A 21202-nucleotide genomic window follows, 5' to 3' on the forward strand; every position below is an offset into this window, starting at 1 on the left:
TTCAATAATCACCAGTATATTGCTTGGGCATCTTTTCTCTCTCTGTTCTCGGTGGTTGTCAATCAAACAATCCACTCCCCAATCAGCCCTTTGCTGATCCCCAATCCAAGCCACCCCCCCACTTTCTGCCCCTCAATTTTCTGCGTTTGGGCGGTCTCGACGACGAATTGCACGTTTAGCACCTGGTGATTTCTCCTTTCGTGACTCAACACTCGGGTCTTCCAGTCTCACTCTTCTACTTACAAAAAAGAGTGATTGTTTAGTCGTTGGCTTATCAAAGTCAGACAGACATATACATCTACACGCCTCTTTTTTTTCACTGTCACGTTACTCTTCTTTTGACTACCCCCTCCCTTTCACATCCATATACAATTTCCAAAATGGCACCCCGTGGTCGTGGAGGAAAGTTCTCCAAGCCGACTCGAGGAGGTATGTGTCGCTTTTGCCTGCATGTTTTGCTGTCAATGCAGTGACATTTTGCAGATGCACGTCTACTGGACATGGACATCAACAAGACTGACCAGGCGACTTTTTGTAGGCGGCAAAAAGTTCAGTCGTGATCTTCAACCCACCGATAAAGATGGAAACCCCGTCAGTCTCTGGCGTGTACGTTGATCCCGTTTTCCCTTGCAAACAAGGTGGAGGGGAAGAGAGAAGAAAAAAAAAAGAGAAAGGAAAAAGGGAGAAAAAGAAATGAGCCCTTTAGGCTATCTCGACTCTCTCTCTGTCTCTCTCCTTACATTTCCACCTGACCTTTTGTTTTTTTTTTTTTTGCTTCGATCCCTCTTCTCTTCACCTATCCTGAACCTCTAACATCAAACTCCCACCACATACAGGAAAAAGACGACGGCATCCCTTCATCTAGCGACGAAGAATCCTCTGCGGAAGACTCTCAGGAGGAAAACTCGGACGAAGATGATGACGATGCCACTACCCCATCCACCGTTATCCCCGGTCTCCCCGGTTCCAGCACACAACAACCATCCGACTCCGCCAACGATCTAAGCCGCGAAGCTCGCCGCGCCGCCGCAAAGGCCAAAAAGCAAGCCGCCATCGCTCGACGCGGTAAAGCACCCGCTCAGCCGGGCGACTTGCCCCCCTCCGACAGCGACGAGTCGGACGCATCCGCATCAGAAGACGAGCAAGATCTCCCCGCAAACCCCAACCACAGTGCCAAATCCCGATCACAAGCCGCTAAGCCGGTCAGCGCGCCGAGCGCATCGGCTCCCGCTGCGGCTGGTGCGGGTTCGGGCGCCAAGAAGGTGGTCAAGGACCTGTCGCAGCTTTCGCGGCGTGAACGGGAGGCGATCGAGGCGCAGCAGGCGCGGGAGCGGTACTTGAAGCTTCATGCGGAGGGGAAGACGGATGAGGCCAAGGCGGATTTGGCGCGGTTGGCGGTGATTCGGGAGCAGCGTGAGGCGGAGCGGTTGAGGAAGTTGGCGGAGAAGGAGGAGAGAGATGAGCAGATTCGGGCCAAGGCGGCGCTGGTGAAGGAGCGAGAGGATAAATTGAGACAGGCTGCGTTGGGGAAGGGGAAGAAGGGAAAGAAATGAAGGGAGAATATAGCAGAGAGAGGGAGAGAGAGAGAGAGAGAGAGGGAGAGAGGGAGAGCACAGAGAGAAGGAAAGAGGCAGAGAGAGAGAGTGTGTGTGTGTGTGTGCTTTATACCATGAGAAATGATGATGATCACCCATGACGATGAGAATCAGCCACTCTTTATCACTGCTGAACACGAGAAGAAACATGACACGAGGGAACACAAAAAAAAAGGAACCAACATGCAACCTTGACCAAGATATAACATCAAATCCCTGTCCTATGTGGATCCAACCTAGACTAGATAATCATTCTATCCACAATGTGATAAATGATCCCTCCAAAATCCATACCGACCTAAAGACCGATTTCAAAATGACCTAATTGCCCAATAGACCAATCCGTCGGACCAGGACATCCGTTTCACCCTTGGAACCTGTGAGGTGGAAGATGGGAAACTACCGTAAGTATAGCTAGCGACGGGGGCTCTTTAAAAAAAAAAAACCTTGCAGTATCATATCTGCCTGAGATATGGAGATTCTACTTATTCAGGAAATAACGAGTATCCATTCTAGTATTGAGCATTAAAATCTTTTTTTCCTTGTATTTCCAATTATCGCAGACTTGAACTTGAACTTGGATCGAGAAGCGAGAAATGTGCCGTTTGGACACCTGACCTTGAACTATAGGTTCTAGATCCCTAGGTGGAAGTTAAATAGGTAGGTATCTAGTTATATTTCTGACCAAGTACATTCGTTGGAAAATAAGCACTTGATAGACTGAAAAGGTTGAGTTATTATTTTTTTCCAAAAAGGAAAAAGAAAAGAAAAGAGGAGCCATTAACACTGGTTTATGGACGTTTACTACCTCCTTCTTACCTTGCCAGTATATAGTACGTTACATAGCTATCTGTTGCACAGTACCCCCTTGAGTCTCTGTTTTGGGGAGATGTGTTAGAAGTAAACTGAAAGCAGTGGACTTGAATCTCATTGAACTTTTGGAATGAGAACCATGGTACATGGAGCCGAAGGGAAGAGTTGGATCTTTCTGGATATGAGTACTCACCAATCATTGCGTTTTAGTATTTACCATCTACACGTAGTACAAGTACCAGTATCTACACACTGTGATGATATTGAATATCTAATTTATTCTCCATGGACCCTCCTAGTAGACACCATTCGAGTAACGAGCGAGATACGTACTTTTAAATAGTGCCCCGGATGCGCGTGCGAATGTAGAGAGATGGGGGGGTAAGTGGAACTTGATAGCATTCGGAGCCTTGTTATACTGTATCTGCATTCAATGGACATTTACTTCATAATAATGCTGGAATAGGGTGTGATGCGGAAGAAGATTCAAATAATAATGACTCCTGTTTTTTAGTACTTTAAGAAACAAGATATACTCTGTATGGATGTGGTCGTAGTGTAGTGCGTATTTATGTTGGACATAGACGTGGTGGAGGGAATCTCGGTGTATAGAGTTCTATTTCATGTTGTCTGTATTGTTCTTATTTTTCTTTTCTTTTCTATTTTTTTTTATAAAGAGAAAGCTCTCTTTTGTTACAAACAAAACATAGTCTTATTTCTTGAAGAGAGAAAGAGAGAGAGATTGTGTGTGTGTATGAGTGAAGAATTTGATATCTTCTAAACTCGAGCAACCTTCAATCCTACTTTACACACCCTCGCCGCCATCAAAGTCACCGTCCCAGCCAGCATGGTGCTCCCTGTAAACATCTGCGCATACAAATACCCCCCATCGTCACATTCAATCAAAGCTCCCGCAATCGGGGATCCGATCAGCGCCGCCACCGCCACCACACTCATGACCATCCCCATGCGCACCCCAATCTTCTTCAGATCAGTCGTCAATGTACTCAACGTCGCCGGGAACAACGACTGGATCCCCGCGGCGGCCAGGCCATACACGGCCGCAAATGCCCACAGACCCGCCAGATCGGGCACGGCGGCCCAGCAGTAGGCCACGATTGCGGTGGCCGCACTAAAGGGGATCAAAAGGTTCAGTGGTCCGGTGAATTGATCGGCTAGTAGGTTGGGCACGAGTCGGCCCAGGACACCGACCCCGTTCATGACGAGGAGGAGGTCGATGGAGACGGACTCGGCCACGCCGATGATGTCGCGACTGAAACTGCCAATGTAGTAGAATCCGACGTAGAGGCCCCAGAAGTTGAGGAACATGCCCACGGTGAAGAGGAAGTAGGGTCGTTCGCGAAAGGCGGCGAGTTCAAGCACGGGACCCGTCTTGCGTGGGGGGAGACGCTGCTGGAAGAAGAGCAGGCAGGGGATCAAGGTCGCCAGGGAGATGAATCCCAATGTGCGGATGGTCCAGGCGTATCCGATTCGGGGCAGTAGACTTCGGACAACGGCGGGGAAGACCAGCCCTCCTGTGGCGGAGCCCGAGGCACAGATACCGATGGCGATGCCGCGTCGTTTCAGGAAATAGGTTGAGATCATGGCCAAGGTGGGGACAAACATGAGGCCGCATCCGATACCCTGACCGAGCCCCTGCGCGAGAAACAGTTGCCAATACTGCGTGCAGAGCGAGGTCATGAAGATGGAGAAAACGTTGAGAATGGCTCCGATGGTCACAGTGATGCGGAAGAAGCCCGCATCGGTGGCGCGGCCGGAGAAGGTCCCGATGAAGAAGAGCAGGAAGATCTGGATACTGCCGACCCAGGAGATGTCGGAGGGAGCCCGGTTGAGGGCAGTGGTGTAGTAGGTCTGGAAGACGCCGAAACTGTTGATGTATCCCCAGGTGTTGAAGATGATCAGGTGGCCGAGACCGGCTTGCAGCCAGGCCGTGAATCCTCCGTCGGGAGGAGGGCCGAGATCTTTGCCAGACTCGCGGGTGCGCACGACGGAGAGGGTGCGCGTGAGAACACTGACATTGGTAGGGGGTTGAGTGAGTTCATTCTGATGGTGAATTTCATGCTCCATCGTCTCATCATTTCCCTCCCATGTGGATTCGTCTCCATCGGTAGATGCCGTGCTGTGTGGACGTGATGGACGATTAGCCTCGAGAGAGCCGAGATCGTCCCCATCCAAATATAAATGGCAGTGCTTTTCGTCGATGGTCTTCATTGTAATTTTTTTTCCTTTTGTTTCACCCACTCTCTCCCTCTTTCTTTTTTGTCTAAAAGACAATAACTTGGTGGATGTTGGCCCACTATCCAAGTAGGGCTAATCTGCTGCCTTTAAACAAGCCAGAGCCTCCGTTCAGATCACTGGTCAGTGCAATTGCAAGAGCAGATAGTCATGAATTGTACTCCAAATCGATCCAGACCCAAAAAAAAGAAGTAAAAGGGAGACGTGGAATCCCAAAGCCTTTGATTTAAAAAAGCAGATGACCAGGTCGATTGGATCCAAATTTGACCTCAACCTCCATTCAAGTCGCACTGACTCGACTCCAACAAGCGAAATCCCGATGCTGAATCTTGTTAATCGTGGTCTTGATTCTTCACCCGAGTCACCAGCAATGCTTCTCCAATGGCTTTGGTTCAGATTTCACGCCAAAACAAAAAAGTACAAGAGCGATCGTCCTCGCGGAGAGAATTTGGCTCTGATATGAATTAATAACAACTCTCCCCTTTACATTGAAAAAAAAAATTGGAAAGAAAAGGAAAGAAAAATGAGTCGACCCTTTTGACTCACCTCACAGACCCCGAAGCTACGGCCTCGAGTTATTACAAATCCTCCACGTTGACCAGTCTTAACAGAGTTCAGCGTACAGATCCCGGGTTTCCACTTTTTTTTTTCATGCTGTCTCTCTCTCTCTCTCTCTCTCTCTCTCTCTCTCTCTCTCTCTCTCTCTCTCTCGCCATGTTTGACCCGCCAAAAAGCCGTTCACGGCCCGCCGAATGCGGAGCGACGGGATCGACTCGAGTCCGTGCCACGTCGGAGGCGACAAGGGCGCGGGATTCGAGCCGATCGGGGCGTCGTAGTTGGCCAAGTCTGAGAGAGGCATGTTGAGAGGCTTCTATCGGACAGATTGCCGATAGTGGAGAACGGGTCCACGTGGAGATTCACCGTATGGACTGCAGGGTTCATGGGAGTGAGATGCAAAGGAGGAGAGCGAGTGAGTTTGAAGAGGGCAAAGACGCGCAGTGGATGCGTTGGGAGAACGTGACATGCGCGAGACGATACAGGATTGGGAGGAGATAAGTGACGGTCATGTCACTTGATCACAGGAGAATTTCCAGCAGAAGATGAATGTATAGACAGGACGGGACTAAAAACAAAAGTCAAAAAGTGTCTACTTGCACTACTGTACGAAAGGTCTTGGCTCGATCAAGAGGTTGAGCTCACGATCATCATACGCTCGATCCTCTGCGGTGGAGAGTTGAGCCACAACTCTTAGCAGAGTGTAATTGGAAATGATGCGGATTGAATAATCATCTTCCACTATCACTCATGAGTCACTTCCTCCAGCGATGATCGTCGCAAAAGGGATACATGCGGCCATCGGGTATTGCGGCCCGCGGTGCGGCAGGAGGGTGGATATTTGATGATTTCATCAAAGGCCCAGAGGCTGGATGCTAGTGTCTCGTTCCCGGGCGAGAAAATCCGATCGCGTCTCGAGATTCAAGACCAAGAAGCAAAGAATGGGCAACCAGGATGTCTCCTCCAAAGATTGAGCCGGTCACCAGTTGTCCATCGTTCCTCTGCAAAGTGTACAATCTCCGAGCGGGTCTTTCGTCCCACGCTACGAGACTACTGTCAACTTGCAAGAACTTGAAAGTACATAGACAGGGCCGTAAACGGACGAGAGGCAAGACACGTCGCTGTAACATCTCAAGATCTAAATGGTGTAAATTGATGTATCCAGCAGCCTAAGAGAACAGACAAAGCACGCTGATTCAAAAAAGAAGAAGAAGAAAAAGAAAAGAATCAAACAACGAGAGTGCATCTATGGGGAACTGGTGAATCGAGAACAGCCAAACGGTTAAAACAACACCTGGCACACTCTCAGGCGCCTGACCACTGGTCTTTCGTCCAGGCAATTGAACTCTGGCCAGAACGATCGAAAAGAGGCTGTGTGTGTGTGACTACAAAAGTACTGCAAGGTCGGGTTGAGACGGAGAGAAAAGAGAAAGGAAAAGCAATCAAGGCTCAAACACACACGCACGCGCGTGGCTGTTCAAAGATCCAACTACGCCGGACACATTTCAACCTTCAACAATCAACATTCGACAGGCCTCCAGAGCAAAAGCGATGGGGAAACCCAAAGACAACAACAGAGCCAAAACCAAGAAAGAAGAAAGGACGCGAGGCTGTACGCGGGAGAAAGAGAAAAGGAGGATGCAAGGATCGTGCTCTTCAGCCTCCGGAGGCAAAGGCCACGGTCGCGTCCCTGAGAATAAGGGAATCGAGACGGAGAGACCCATCAATACCCCGGAAGACATAATTCAATGGCTCGTCCGAACCGACCCTAACGGTCCTGGTACGAGGTACTATTGAGCATTTGGAGAGTACCGATCACATCCGCCGGCTCAAGCAGGTGCCAGCTCGCATCGGTCTGTTTGGAGCTGGCACCCACCGTGACCGAGTACACATGGTCCTGCGGGAGATTGAACTTTTGGAGCGCACGGAACATGTCTGATGAGGGAAGCGAAAAAAAAAAAAAAGGAAAAGAGCGTTAGCATACGGGTTATGTTTGCGAAGCGGATGGGAAACACCAGAGAAAAAAAAAGGCAAGAAAAACACAAAAAGAAATTGAGACAACGCGAGCACGTACCTTCATCGGTAAAGTCATCACCCAGGCACAAGATGAACTCGGGGGCATCGCCGGGCGCCGAGCCATATTCGTTGACCAGCCGGGTGGCAATGAAGCCCTTGTTGACAAAGGTCGGGCGCACTTCCAGGTTGGCCTTGCCAGCCATCACTTCCACGTCCCATCTCTTCGCGACCGTATCCTCCAGGGCCTTGCGGCATTCCCGTGCCTGGAATGCACCGTACTCCGGGTCGGCACGGCGGTAGTGCCAGGTGAGGGCTACCCGTTTACGCTCGATGAAGGAGCCCTGGGTGCGTTCCGTGTAGTGCTGGAACACTTCAATCACCTCTCGTTGCCAGCCCATGTCACTCTGTTCCGCCAAATTCTCCCAGTCCTCCGATCGCGGCTGGCGAATGAAACATCCGTGCTCGGCACTGAGGCCCAGTTCGGGCAAGTGGCCCATCCATTCGTCCAAAAAGGCCTGGTCGCGGCCACTGATAATCCAAACGGCATTGCGGGGATCTGCGGACAGGGTTTTGAGAGTGCGCAGAACGCGGTCGGAGGGAATGGCCGCCTGGGGATCCTTCACGATCGGGGTCAGGGTGCCATCGTAGTCGAACATGAAGAGGCGCTTCCGCGCCTTGCGGTACTGCTTCAGGAGTTTCCCCCGATCCAGAGCCGGAGTGGCCACGGACTGGTCAAAGGACGAGAGATTGGTGAGGAGGCGGTGGAGGAACATGAGGGACCAGGTGCTGACAGTATTCGTGATCACATGCTTGTACAGCTTCAGGTGCTGGTCCTTGCGTTGGTCGACCGGCATCTTGAGGGCTTTGTCGATCGCCCCGGCAACGCCCACCAGATCCCACGGGTTGATGTGAATGGCACTGGGCAGAGTGCCCGCGGTACCGGAGAATTCGGACAGAATCAGGGGACTGTGGTTACTTTGTTGGCAGACGATGTACTCGAGACTCGTGGTGTTCATGCCGTCACGGACGGTCGTGATGAGTCCGACGTCAGCTACCCGCAGAAGCGCAAAGTACTCCCGCTGGGACAAGTACTGCGGGTAGTATTGGACGGGGGAGAAACTGAGAGATCCAAACCGGCCGTTGATGGTAGAGACCAGGTTGGCAATCTGGCCCGCAATCTTGTTCTCCGGGTCTTCTTTCTCTTCCTCTACACTGGTCGGACTGGTCACCTGGATGAGAACGACCTTGTCCCGCCATTCGGGGTATCTCTCCAAAAAGATCTCAAAGGCCTGCAGCTTCTGAGCCACACCGCGGACACTGTCGAGACGGTCACGCCCGACGATGATCTTCTTCCCCGCGTACAACTTCCGAATGCCGTCCACTGTCTTCTCCAGATCGGGCTCTCCAAAGGCCGCCTTTTGGATGGCCTGCGCGTCGATGCCGATGGGGAAAACATCCACGGCCACGTGGGCCCCGTAGGCATCGACGCCGGCGGAATTGGACTCGAAGCCCAGAACACGAGTGCAGCAGGAGGACGAGAAGTGGCGAGAGTAGGAAAACGTCTGGAATCCGATCATGTTGGCGCCGAGGACGCCCGTGAGAACCTCCTTGCGCTTGGCCAGGCACCGCACAAACTCGCTACTGGGGAAGGGGGAGTGCAAGAAGAAGCCAATGTAGACGTTGGGAATGCGCTGGCGCAGCAGGCTGGGGAGTAAGAAGAGATGATAGTCGTGGATCCAGACCACATCGCCTTCCTGGTAGTCGGCGGCGATGCGGTCCGCGAACAACTGATTCAGACGGGTGTAGTCGGCCCACCAGCGCTGCTCCGACCGCCCATCGGTTGGGCCATGCTGTTTGTAGTGGAGGAGAGGATACAGCTCTCGCTCGGCGTAACGGCGCCAGCGGCCCTGGTCTTTGAGGAGGATGCTATCCTGGGGCTCCTCGGGCTCGTCCGAGAGCCAGACCGGCAGGATGCGGCCATACCGTCCCGAGGCCAGTTGCTCGTCCAGTCGCTCCCGCTCCGCCTTCTCCACGCTGATTCCATCCACCAGCGGGTTGGATGGAGGGTGTTGGCTGGCATCGACCGGGATCGGTGCGGCCGCCTTGTTGATCCCCATGGCGCCCGCGGCCGTGGCGCTTGCCGGGAGCTTGGCCGTGGTATTCGCGACCGCCTGCTGCAGAGGAACCTTGGTCTCCACGATGGGTTCCACCTCGCCCGTCCATCCCACCAGGGTGTGAGACCACTGCGTCTCGCTTGATGCAAGGTGTTTGAAGGAATCGAAGAGGGCCGACGTGCCGGATCGCGGCTTGAGCTCCTAAACAACAAGGTCATCAGTATCGTTTTCCATCCACGTAGCCGTTGACATTGCATCATCGTCATCGTCATCCTCCTCAATGGTCAATGCTCTATGGTCCATGCTAAATCACATACCCAGTCGGAACCGCTCTTGTGATACACCTTGTAGGGAATGCAGAATGCGGCACTGATCAATCGACCGCTCAACTTCAATCCCGGATGTTGCGAACGGGGATCAATCTCCGGTGTCATGGGCGATGCGTCGCCCGTGAGACTGAGTCGTCGCAGAAGTTCCTCACCCGAGGACATCTTCCTCCTTCGGGGCTGCGACCGAGTCTGCGTTGTGTCGAGTGCCTCGGCCTTGACACCTGGGATATTGGCAAAGTAGGAGGGCGCATCATTGTCAGCGGGGTGGTTCTTATCGGCCGGCAGACTGGGTGTCGCATTCGTTGCCTCCTTGTAGGCATCTTCCTTGAACGCTTTCAGGCCCGGTCCGACCATGACGGGGTCTGGCTGGCTATCAGGGACCTTGGCTGGAGTTTTCCCTTGATCAGACATGGTTTTTTTTTCCTGAAGTCGCGGTGTGGTGGCGGGGTGAGAGATTCGGAGATGGCAGTCTCGTGATGTAACTCTCCGGGCGATGCACCTGGAACGAGAGTCCTCTAGGTCAGCGAGGGGTTGATTTGCATGTATGGTTTCCCCTCCCCCTTTTTTTCTTTCTTGGTAGAGACCTGATTGATCTCCTGAGGGGGGGATACGTAGGCTGTAATTCAGGGAAAAAAATAAATGTTTGGGAGCGTACCTCGGAGGAAGACGGGGGAGGAGGGGGAAGAGGGCACGGGCGTCGAGGGGTTTGGATCGACACTGGGAGCGGAAGTGGAACTATGGGCGCGAACCAGCCATGGATGGACTGGGTAAATTGATCGGCGCAAAGAATTGGTCTGTCCACAGTTGGTGAGGTGGTGATCAAAGAGTTGAGATCCGAGAGTACACAGGCACAGGTCACGACCAGCTAATACTGAAAGTGTTGTCCAGCGAGAAGGGGGAAATAAAAAGAGAGAGAGAGAGTTCAGGACCGGTTTCCGTTCAAGTTAAACGAGGGGAGAGATGCCGATGGACTGAATGGCTGGACCGTTGGAGGGGCAAGCGGTGAATAAGAACGCCATGCCGAAACAGGAACTGTTTTGCTCTCTGGTCCTCCTAGTTTATTTTATTTTTTTTACCTCAGGGCGGCTCGGTGAATCAGGGGAGCCCAACGGAGTGAAAGAGGGTCCAGACGCCCAAAGGCAGGGGAGGTCAGAGAGTGAGGGCACATGTCTTCAGATCTACGTCATCTCATAGTTGGTTCTGCCGTCGTCTGGAGTCAGGGCCCGGCTGGGATAGTCGGCCTTTCGATAGGGTGAGCGAAGACGAGTGGGGGATGTGAAGGAGGAAAGTGGAAGGCGGAAGAGTCGAAGCTTCTAGACAACAGAGTAAAGACCAGGAGATAGAAGGAGACATGACAGAGGAAAAAGGGTTGATTGCTGCGGACCGATCTAGACGGGTCTGGCAAGTGTCTGGTACATGATCGAAAAGCTATGTTTCGCGGTGACTGCGAGGTACCTCTCTACCTGAGTACGTAACTACTAAGTACTTGAATTCATGGAATTCATGAGATCAAATCAGTAGAGTCCGCACACCCGTCTACAGACAGTAATGGGCCGGGTTCAGCAAATCATCATCCTCTCTCAAACACCTGAACCCTCAGGGGAGGAGATTTTGGAATTCGAGCTAAATATAAATGATCACTAGGGCCCGGCGGACTGAGGTAGAACCTCATCGAATGAACCGGTGGACTCGTGAGCAGATGCGGGACTTTGGTTGTTGACGGTAGAAGAGGACGACTATCCTGGAAGGACGAATGATCATGGTGGACCAGAGCCGACCATGTCCTTCTACTGTGTCAGGGGAAAGTCATCTTCACCAACCTTAGTGTTCACAGGTAAGACTGACCATATCCATGATGGATCCTTTAGGTAACTACAGTACTAGCAAAGTAATAGAGCTACAACCCACTACCTAAGTATAGTGGTGGATTATGTGTTCATCACGTCAAACATGACAATCCTGACTACGAAAAGGCACATACCCAATCAGACACACTCAAGCATTTTATATAGAAAGATTCTCTCCTTATATCACATCTCTGGGCTTCATGACCAGTGACTGAAGTCATTTGTCTTGTTCCGTACAACGTCTGTCACGGCAGTTCCTGATTTTGGCAGCCTCAAAACCAGCTGTGTCTGCTCCACTGCAGATCCAACTGGATCCGATCAATTGACACGCCAAGAAAGGGCCCCGTCGAGTCAATGTTGCAGGCCTGAAGAGCCTCAGGCGTATAGATCTTGCAGACCCCCCCCCCAAAAGGGACTAGCGTCTTTTCTGTATACATTGGGCCTTCTAAGCTCATGTGACGTCTGTAGTTTGTCCTGCACACCCGCTTATCGTTTATCCAACTTCAATCTTCTTATCTTTTTTCCCTATTTTGCGATCAACATGCCGTCCAAGTGATTTAGCCCTCAGAAACAGTCTTTCTCTTGACCTTCCTGGAACGTCTTCTTTCTCTCTGGCGATGCGCCTGTCACCTACCCAATCTGCTCGACTCTCCTCTCAGCTTGTCCGTCGAACTCAGTCCCAGTCGCTCTCTTCTCAAAATGACGATATCTTTACCGACAGTCTGCGCAAGACCTTGGACGCCCATCGCGCCTCAAATCGCGCCCGTCTGATCCGCAAAGTCTACCCTCGACATGATCCCCCGGGCCTGTTTCGGCCCTACATCCCACCGGAGAATCGGGCAGGGTATCAACCACCATCTCCACAATCAGAGCTACCAGCGGAGATTACCGAACCAGCCTCGTCTGATCAGACGCCAACGACGGCAATCCCGGTGACAACGGCCACCAGGCGGTCACGGTCTCGCTCACGGAAACAAACCCCAGAATTCAATAGTGCAGCACACCCCCGGCCCGAGGATCATGCCATTCACTCGGTGGGAGCAGTGGACTCTGGTCGCGTAGGTCAACTGCCATGGTTGCGCTATGTACCGGCAACCAGAGGGGTGTCTGGGCCGGGCACACACAGCGATGCCTCTGCATATCTGGATGCCGAAATCCATGCACTGCATCGCTACCTGAGCCCCACCCCAGCAGAACAGGGAACGATTACACGACTCGGCGGGGAGATTTCTTCCTTGTTGGAGTCTGTGGTTCCCTCCACTCCTCTCCTCATCGGGTCTCGACGTACAGGCCTGGCGCTGGCGCATTCAGATCTCGATTTCCTCCTTCCTTTCAAAGACAGCTCCCGATCCTGGGACCGGGCTCGCCGGCCGAGTCCGAACCGACCACAGATCCGGGACGCGCATCTGACTCTGCTGCGTCGGGTGGAGCAAAAGTTACGAGAGATCCCGGCATTTCAATTCGATCATCGATCTCCATCACAACAACGAGATCAAAAAGAACCGGACTCGGTCTACTTGTCTCGGTGGCCTAGTCTTGTCCTGGAGGCTCGTCACCGTCCAACAGGCCTGTTACTGCAATTTTATTGCGGTGAGGATATCCCCGCCCTGACCGAGTATATTCAAGACTATCTCGTCGAATACCCCTCTCTGGCACCGCTGTACACCAGCGCGCGCATCCTTCTCGAAGCCCGCGGTCTCTTTGGATCTCCTCGCGCGAAGACAGACACAGACACACGCACACGCACAGAAGCGGGAATCAGCCCCGACGCCCTCCTCATGCTCCTGGTCGCATTCTCCAAACTTCACCACGGTCGATTTCCCGGCCCGCACCGCCTCGGCGATCAATTCCTCGCCTTTCTCAAACTCTACGGCCGAGACATTGATTTTAGAACCACCGGAGTCGCGGTCGATCCTCCTGGCTTTTTCAACGCTAAAACCATTTCTGTCACCACTCCTCCTCCCTCTTCGTCCTTGACAAGGCCAAAAATAAACCACTCCAGCACCAAGCCCACCCCATCCACCCACGTTGAAATCCCCGCCGCTTTACGCGGTCAACGCTCCCTGCTCGCCGCCAAACGCACAGCCGCCGCGCGCGGTAACTTCTCCGCAAGTCGACGACTCTGCGTGCAAGATCCCACCCATTACATGAATGATCTGAGTCGATCGTGTACGCGCACGGCTCAAATTCAGAGTGCCTTCGCCGACGCGTATGAGCAGTTGCAGAAGGGTTGTGATATGTGGGAATATAATAGATCTGGACCTGGGTCTGCATCTGGTCCTGGTTCTAAGAATTCCAATTCCACCATCTTGGGAATGGCGTTGCGGGCTAGATTTGATGGACTGGAGAGAATTAGGGAGGGAATTGTCAAAGATGATGGTTGCTAAGAGCTTTGTTTCCCCCCCCCCCCCCCTCTCTCTCCTTTCTGTCGGGAATCTGCACCACGTTTTTCACCCATACCATTTCCCTCGATTTTGTGAATTGTCATTATGATACCCCCCTCCTCTTCTACTCGTCTCTTCCACACGGTATGTCTATCATGTATTATCTACACTATACGTCCATACACATATCACCATTCTGCATCTCTTGCAATCCCTCCCCCAATGGTTTTCCCAGTAGGAATTCAATGAGGGGGAGAAGGAAAGAAAAAAAATATTATTATCTATATCAAAGAGCTTAAAATTTCAAATCCAGCCCTTGACCAACAGCCAAACAAGTCGTAGCCAGAACACAGGGTGTAATAGAGAAACAAAGAAAGAGATGCCCGCCCACACAATATCACAAAGCTATGCAGGTGCCACAATCCAAGGAACAAAACAATGCAAATTAGCAATTGTGCCTTGGGGGCAGTTCCAGCCCACGACATTCCCTTCGTTTGAAAGGGAGTAAGAGAGGGGGGAGAAAACAAAGATAAACCACATTTCAAGACGGGGGGAGAGCGAGGGGGAAGTGAAAGGGGAAGAGGAATTGGACAATTGATGGCCTCCAACCGTGGATGGAAACATCAAGATGAAACAATGCATATATGTGATGCGAATCGAGGATAGTAATGTAGTTGTTATGGAGAGATCTCGAGACAAAAAAAAATGGGAATATCGACGGGAAAGATGAGGCCAGAGTTAGGGCTGTTGTACCATGGGCTCCTTATGCGATGCGATGCGCCACTTTGTCGTACAAGTTCGGGTATGGAATCATGACAGGATGAGAACATCAGTTGCTGAGAGGTGTCAGTCAGGAATCAAGTAATGAATGCACACATGATCAATGCATCTGACCAGAGGCGAGGGGAGAGGGAAAGATGCTTACTAAATTTCAAGGGGCGAGATCTGGTCCAAGGCGTACAGCCAGTTTCCACCTTGTTCTTCTTTCTCCAGCCTAGAGTGATGAGACGCAAAGGGTTAGCAGCGACTCAGTAAAGAGTGTCGTGATCAAGCATAATTGCGAATCCAAAAAGACTTACCAGTCGTACGGCCACATAATCAAATGGCCCTGGATCTTATTCAAGAGGTCTTCGGCTCGTCCCTTGTCCAGGACTTCATCCGATCCGTGGATTCCACCCTTGGATCCGATGGTCGTAGCGCGTCTCCGGCGCCGGCGAGATTGTGAAGTCGAGTTCAAGTTGATAGCCTCGGAGTAATCGACATGACCTGCGGCAACACGAGGTTTCTCTGGGTCCTCGGCCGCACGATGGTCCTCACTTGCAAGGGTGGAGGGTAGTTGAGGTTCGGACTGAGTCTTGACTGCTGCCTTTTCGTCTGTGGGTGACATGGTGTCCGGCGACGCAAGCTCGTCTTTCTTGGCCCCCTGGGTGTCGCCCTTGAATATTTCCGCCTTCTCGTCGATCGTCTGAGGACTCTTGACTTCGCTGGCGGATCCTTCTGACTTGACACTGGTTAGGGGCTGAGTTGAGCCGTTGACATTGCCACCCATACTGGAAGAACCGGTCTGTCTCTGTTGAGCGGACGTGGCGGTAGGCTTGCCGGCCTGCTGGTTCTGCATCTCTGCGAAGCGCTCACCATAAGCGGCATACTCCTTGTATTCCTTCCAGCTCTTGACCTCGCTATCTGGCATGCATCGGAAGACAGAGCGGTAGATCTTCGTATTCTTCTCCGCCAGGGCTTGCCACGTGTCCAGATAAAAGGCATCGTTCACGGGATCTCTCATGCAATCCTTGTCGATGTAGATGCGCTTCAGATTGGGAACATATGGGTTGCCATACGTGGAATCGTCCTGCGTTTCCTTGGACACCCCCAAACCACTGGCACCACTACCGAGGTCACGGCCGGGACTTTCCGAGTTGGTGCTGGGATCGGAGTCACGGTTGGTGTCAAATGTCACACTGGGCTTGCCGTCATTGTGGGCCGGTGTGGCCTGCGACGATTTACGGCTGGGAACGTGCTTCGGTTGCTCGAGAGTCCCCTTGCCTTCTGACGCAATGGGCGAGAGCAGATACTCCTTACCATCAGGTGTCATTTGAGAATCACGACCGACTCCCAGTCCAGCCTTCTGCGCATCCGTCAAATGATCAGCACCGTCGCCATCAACGTCTTTCTTGTGATCTGTGTTGTCCGTCACACGGGGGTCAGCAGTAAGACGTCGATTGCTCTTCAAGTTGGGATTGTTGCCCTGCTCCCAGTCGACGTCGTGATTGAAGCTGTGCAGATTCTCCGAGCGAGACAAGAACTCGTCTTGGACACGATGACGACGCTCCATCATTTCCCGCTCATCCTGCCGTTCAAGAATAGACGATTCTGACTCGCGACGCTCTCGCCCCTTGGCTGGCTGGGGGCCTTCCTCGGCCACTTGGATCTTGCGCAGTTCCTCTTCGGTTGAGAAGTCATGCTCCAAAAGCTCGTCAACGTCGATACCAATGTGCTCGCGCATCAAACGCATGCGCAGGGTGTGTGGGAATCGACCCACGAGGTAGGGCTTGCCAGCCATGGTGGAGGAGATCATGTCCGTATCACGAACAATGGCGGCAACTTCGGAATCACGGGAGCCCAGCATCGATCGCTCGTTGATGTTCGCCGATCCAATAATAGCCGCGCGGTCGTCCACGACCATGCACTTGGCGTGAATGTAGAGTTGTTCGGTGACCAACTGCTTCTGAGGACCAATCTTGCCCCAAGCTCGCAGACTGAAGAATTGAATGTAGTCCTCGGGCTCGATGCCGAGCGCACGGAGACGTCCGAAGATGGACGTCTCGCCACGGCAGATACTACGGTATTGGCACTGCATAATCAGGCGCACACTCGTACCACCCTCACTGTCCACAGTATTCTGGAAACCTGGAATCAGCGGAATCACAATCACGGCACGCCATGCTTCCTCGTTCTTGGCCGCGCGAACGATTCTCTCCACCAGAGCGTCGCCAATCAGATTCTCAATCTTTCTACCGTCGATCTCACAGGTACTGATGAAAAATTGATTCTCAATGTAGACGAAATGCTCGGATTCCTCAATCAGTTTCACATAGGCGTTCATGATACTATGCTCGACAACATCAGGAGTACCTGTGGACCACATACTGCTGGAGCGCAGGATCTGAACTTCACAGGTGCCATCCAGGCCCAGGGCTTCCAGGCCAGCCGGATTGAAGTCAGGAGGGGGAAGCAAGAAAGGTGTGGGACGAGTCGGCTTCCGCTGGCGGAGGATGTAGTTCCAGCGCTGGACAAAGTGACGGGTCAAGTCCCGAGCGGGCTGGCCAACAACGTGCATCGAGATGTCATGCCACGGCATACGCGGCACCACGGAGCGGTCGTACATCTCCTCGTAGGGCTTGTCCAGGTCGTAGAAGTCTTGAATGCGAGGATTCGAGTAATCCTTGCCGGGCCACAGCTGACAATGATCTGCGTCCTTGGGCATGTCTGTACTTTCAAAACCCGTTGGCTTGTCGTCGGTGAGAGAATGCTGAGGCGTATCCCAGCGACCGAAACATAGGTCGATTCCTCCCACGAAAGCCAGGGTGTGGTCAATGAGACAGAGCTTCTCGTGGTGTGCCCAGAAGAAGGTATTTTGGCGGAACTGGTTGGGAGATCTTTGTACAAAGATGTTCGGGTGGAGTTCGAGGAGCGAGAACTTGGAGTATTCCGAATCAATAGGAATGGCAGAGTTGATGTTGCGGTACATGATCACAAAGACCTTGACACCCTCGCGCGCTTTCTTCTGTAACAAACGATCGAGACGCCACTTCTGACTGATCGCCGCAGGACGGCGCATGTACAGTTCCGGACTCAGCCACCAATCGTGGATGTAAATGACATCCTTGGCTTGGTTGATGGCTCGAGATACCACCCACATGTGGTCGCGGCCGTCGACCAGCCATTGCGCAAAGCACTTTTGGCGCACAGGGGCAAAGCTGTCGAATCGATTTGGCTGCATCCAGGGCGTGTTCTCAGCCATGAAACGGATTGATTCCTCAAACTGCAGCAACTGACGCTCATTGCGAGCCAGCAACTTCAACTTGCGCTCCGAATTTTCAAGGCGAAGGGTGTGGTGCTGGGGGTGCCGGGCAGAATCCTTGGCTGTCTTCGCCAGATCTTTCGCCTTTTGGTTCCGGAGGCTGATCTTCTGCGTTTGCATCTTGAAATAGGAGTCAATCAAGAAGACATCATAGATGTTCATCTCCTCGGGGGAATCCACGCAAACGACATAGCTGTGGCGAACAAGGAACCACTTGGGCCAATGTCGCTTTTTGACTAGCGACGGTGTCAGAGCGCGACGGAAGTCCAGACCCTTAGAAGACTGAATGATGAGGAACCCTTCTTTGCCGTGGTAGCTGCCTTCAGCGGCCAGACGTACACCCAGCGCTGAGAGCTCGAGGAATTTGCAGAGGCGATTGCTATCTGCACGGAAAATCAAAAAGCGAATCATCTTCTGGAGGTACAGTTCGAGCTTCTTTCGCTGTCTCTCGGGGTACGTTTCGCGCCGCCCACCAGCTCCATCGAGGGTAGATGCAGGTCCACCGGCAGCCTCGCCTTCCTGATTAGCGATACTTGACTTTCTTCGCAATAGACCCTGAGATGGTCTGCGCGGAGTTTGCGGACCTTTGCCTTTCTTTTTTGAGTTTCTTTCAGGCCCGCTCATCGCCTCGGTCTCGTAGGCACCATCTTCCTCCTCGTCTTCGAATTCGCTCTCCAGTCCACGCACGCCACGCATGTAAGGGAAAGCACTTCGAGGAAAGCGAGGAATACTAGGACTGTTCTCGCTTGTACGCAATTGAATGTATTTTTGCGTTCCCAGATGCAGCTTGTACTTTAGATGCAAGTTGGCAAAATCCCTCAGGGTGCGGAAGATGATCCACTTCATGCGTGTCATGCCGCTTCCGTACTCCAATTCAATGCGGAAAACCAGGTGCCGGTCACCAGAGTGAGCGTCGATCCGGCTGTCCGTGACACGTACTTTCAGTTGTTCGAGAAGAATTGGAATGCGCTTGCTCCCATGTTCGTCACGTTGGAACGCACTGGCCAAGATCAAGGCGGCGGGCACCGCGGACGACAATTCGGCGAGCAGTTCTGCGGACTTTTTCGTATCGACGGCATTTTCAGGTCTGCGCCGTTGGCCAATCAGTTTGAGACCAGCTTTAATCTGTTTCCAACGCTGCGCACTCGCACTAGTGCCTCGCTCGTTTCGATGACGTCTCCATGTGGCTGCCAAGCTCTCATTGTTTTCCGAGGGGCCCCCTAGTCCCGTCATGCGTCTAAGTTGGCTTGGTCGATACTGATCATCCTGAGTGCCATTATTTTGTTGTCGGCCCATGTACGAGAAGCCACGGCTGGTCATTTTGCGCCGGCTGAGCTGAGCCCGACCCTCATCTTCAGAGACACCCTCGCGAGGTTGAGGGGTAAAATCATTGGCACTGGCTCTGCGCGGGAACAGATTGGTCCGATAGTTCTCAAATGGTGCAAAGGAGGACGAAAAGTGGAAGGATGGTCGGCGGGTAGCTTTGGGTGTTGTGGGCGCGGTGCGATTTCCAATTTCCTCGTCTGTTTGTCGGCGACGGCGTAGATATCGCTTCCGCTTCGGAAGTCCAGACTGCTGTTCACCACCACTTTCCTCTGCATCGGCATCCACGTCGCTTCCTTCCTCGGCCAAGGTTGCAGGGAACCGAAATTCACCACGCTCCGAGCCCGGGGTCATCATATCTGCTTGTACCGGTCGAAAGTCCCCAATGGTCGCTCCGCTGGCGGACCTGGAATGCGACGTGAATGGCTGAGATCCGGCCAGCGACTTGAGTCTTGTCATGAATGACCTGCCCCGTGTTTGCTCTCCATCTTCACCGTGCATCGAAGAGGGTCGGGACGGCCCTTGTGGTGTATTTGCGTCGGGAGCTTCATTATCGGTGTCCCGGAACTGGACACTCGGTGAACGAGACGACGGCGAAAGTCCGGTCAGCGAAGGTTGTTGATTACTGTGATTCACCGACGAGGCTTTGTCATTGTTCGGCTGCCGACTGCGCGGGGAGGGATGATTGCTGGGGGGACCGTTCAGTCCAGGCGTGAGAGGCTGCTGGGTCTCCTCGTGGACATCAACAGCTCCTCTGAGTGAGGACGTTTCCCGACCATCTGGATTTGTACCATTTTCTGCAGCATCCGCCGGCGGATGTTGCTGTTTAAGGAACGCGAGGCGAGAGGCATCTGTGGGCGATGGAAAGGGTGAAGCCAGCTTTGGGCCATTGGATACCGATTCTGTACCAGGATTGACCGTCTTCTCACTTTCACCCTTATCCTCTCTCGCCTGCTCTGGAGATGGCGACGGTTGAGGTATGGCCATCTTGGTGAGAGCTCGAGGAGACGTTGGGAGACCAAGGTTTCCACCGAGAGAGGGGGGGGAGGAGGAGAGGGGAACTGCGAATGGAGGTCTGGGATCAACGGATACCCGAAGTTGAAATGACTGGTTTATGTGGCTGTCATTCTAGACTTGAACAAGTAGTGAGTGATGACAGGGGTGAAGAGCAAAAAAGGCATGGCCCGCACGCGTGAAGGCGCTTCAGGAGTCCGCTCGGAGTGTTGGTAATCGCTCAGATGGTTCGAATCAGTTGGCGACCGCAGTGGAGCCGCTCCGCCCCATTCAGTCACTCCGACTGGAGAAGACCCGCCAAGCCAGGCCCCGAAGTGGGTGGTTTAGGTACCTGTTGAAACCCAGGCCCAAGCCCATAAGAAAAATGGAAAAGAGTTTATTTAAAAAAAAAAATGACCCAAAAAAAGGGGGGGTTATTCTCCAATTGTCCAAATGAATGAGAGTTGGTAGGGATACCTCAAGATCTTCGTAAAAAGAAATCCACGATTCTTCCACGAAAGATGCGCGCCGTTGAGCAAGGACCAAATTTTTCAGGCCTGCACAACAGAATACATCCATTTACAGTATCTTCATTGGTATAATACTCCCAACTGCCCATCGCATTTTATTACTTCATGTCTCAGTACATTCGCAGTTACAGAATGCATACTGTATGTACCATGTGGCATATGCATAATGATCGAACCTCCTACGAGCACTGTCGCAGGTTTCTACCAAAGTCGTGTGGTTGACATGAGAATGGCTGCGCGACGGTGGAGAATCCGGCTGAGCCGAGGAAGCTGCTTATTTCCAGGAACAAGAACATGGATCCTCGTCGCATTAAACCCGGCACACTAAAGCTACCCACTTCTATAAACCAGATGGTATATCATGCT

At 52.6% G+C, this 21202-nt stretch overlaps 5 protein-coding genes across 5 annotated transcripts; 2 read left to right on the top strand and 3 right to left on the bottom strand.

Annotated features, from left to right (window-relative positions):
• Positions 1–380: 380 nt before the first annotated feature.
• Positions 381–1553, top strand: POX_g09117 (uncharacterized protein; the record flags this gene model as incomplete). Its single annotated transcript, XM_050117878.1, has 3 exons — positions 381–429; positions 539–606; positions 837–1553. 3 exons carry the CDS (start codon positions 381–383, stop codon positions 1551–1553), a joined length of 834 nt encoding a protein of 277 aa, XP_049966022.1.
• Positions 1554–3185: 1632 nt separating this feature from the next.
• On the bottom strand, positions 3186–4640 carry POX_g09118 (uncharacterized protein; the record flags this gene model as incomplete). Its single annotated transcript, XM_050117879.1, has 1 exon — positions 3186–4640. The coding sequence occupies one exon, from the start codon at positions 4638–4640 to the stop codon at positions 3186–3188; it is 1455 nt and encodes a 484-aa protein (XP_049966023.1).
• A 2347-nt stretch (positions 4641–6987) lies between these two features.
• On the bottom strand, positions 6988–10089 carry POX_g09119 (Trehalose-phosphatase; the record flags this gene model as incomplete). Its single annotated transcript, XM_050117880.1, has 3 exons — positions 6988–7154; positions 7294–9550; positions 9667–10089. The coding sequence occupies 3 exons, from the start codon at positions 10087–10089 to the stop codon at positions 6988–6990; spliced, it is 2847 nt and encodes a 948-aa protein (XP_049966024.1).
• A 2053-nt stretch (positions 10090–12142) lies between these two features.
• POX_g09120 (uncharacterized protein) lies at positions 12143–13912 on the top strand (the record flags this gene model as incomplete). Its single annotated transcript, XM_050117881.1, has 1 exon — positions 12143–13912. The coding sequence occupies one exon, from the start codon at positions 12143–12145 to the stop codon at positions 13910–13912; it is 1770 nt and encodes a 589-aa protein (XP_049966025.1).
• Positions 13913–14984: 1072 nt separating this feature from the next.
• POX_g09121 (Phospholipase D1) lies at positions 14985–20300 on the bottom strand (the record flags this gene model as incomplete). Its single annotated transcript, XM_050117882.1, has 1 exon — positions 14985–20300. One exon carries the CDS (start codon positions 20298–20300, stop codon positions 14985–14987), a length of 5316 nt encoding a protein of 1771 aa, XP_049966026.1.
• Positions 20301–21202: the final 902 nt, after the last annotated feature.

This window comes from Penicillium oxalicum, chromosome VII, assembly GCF_001723175.1.
Source record: "Penicillium oxalicum strain HP7-1 chromosome VII, whole genome shotgun sequence".
Lineage (NCBI taxonomy): Eukaryota > Fungi > Ascomycota > Eurotiomycetes > Eurotiales > Aspergillaceae > Penicillium > Penicillium oxalicum.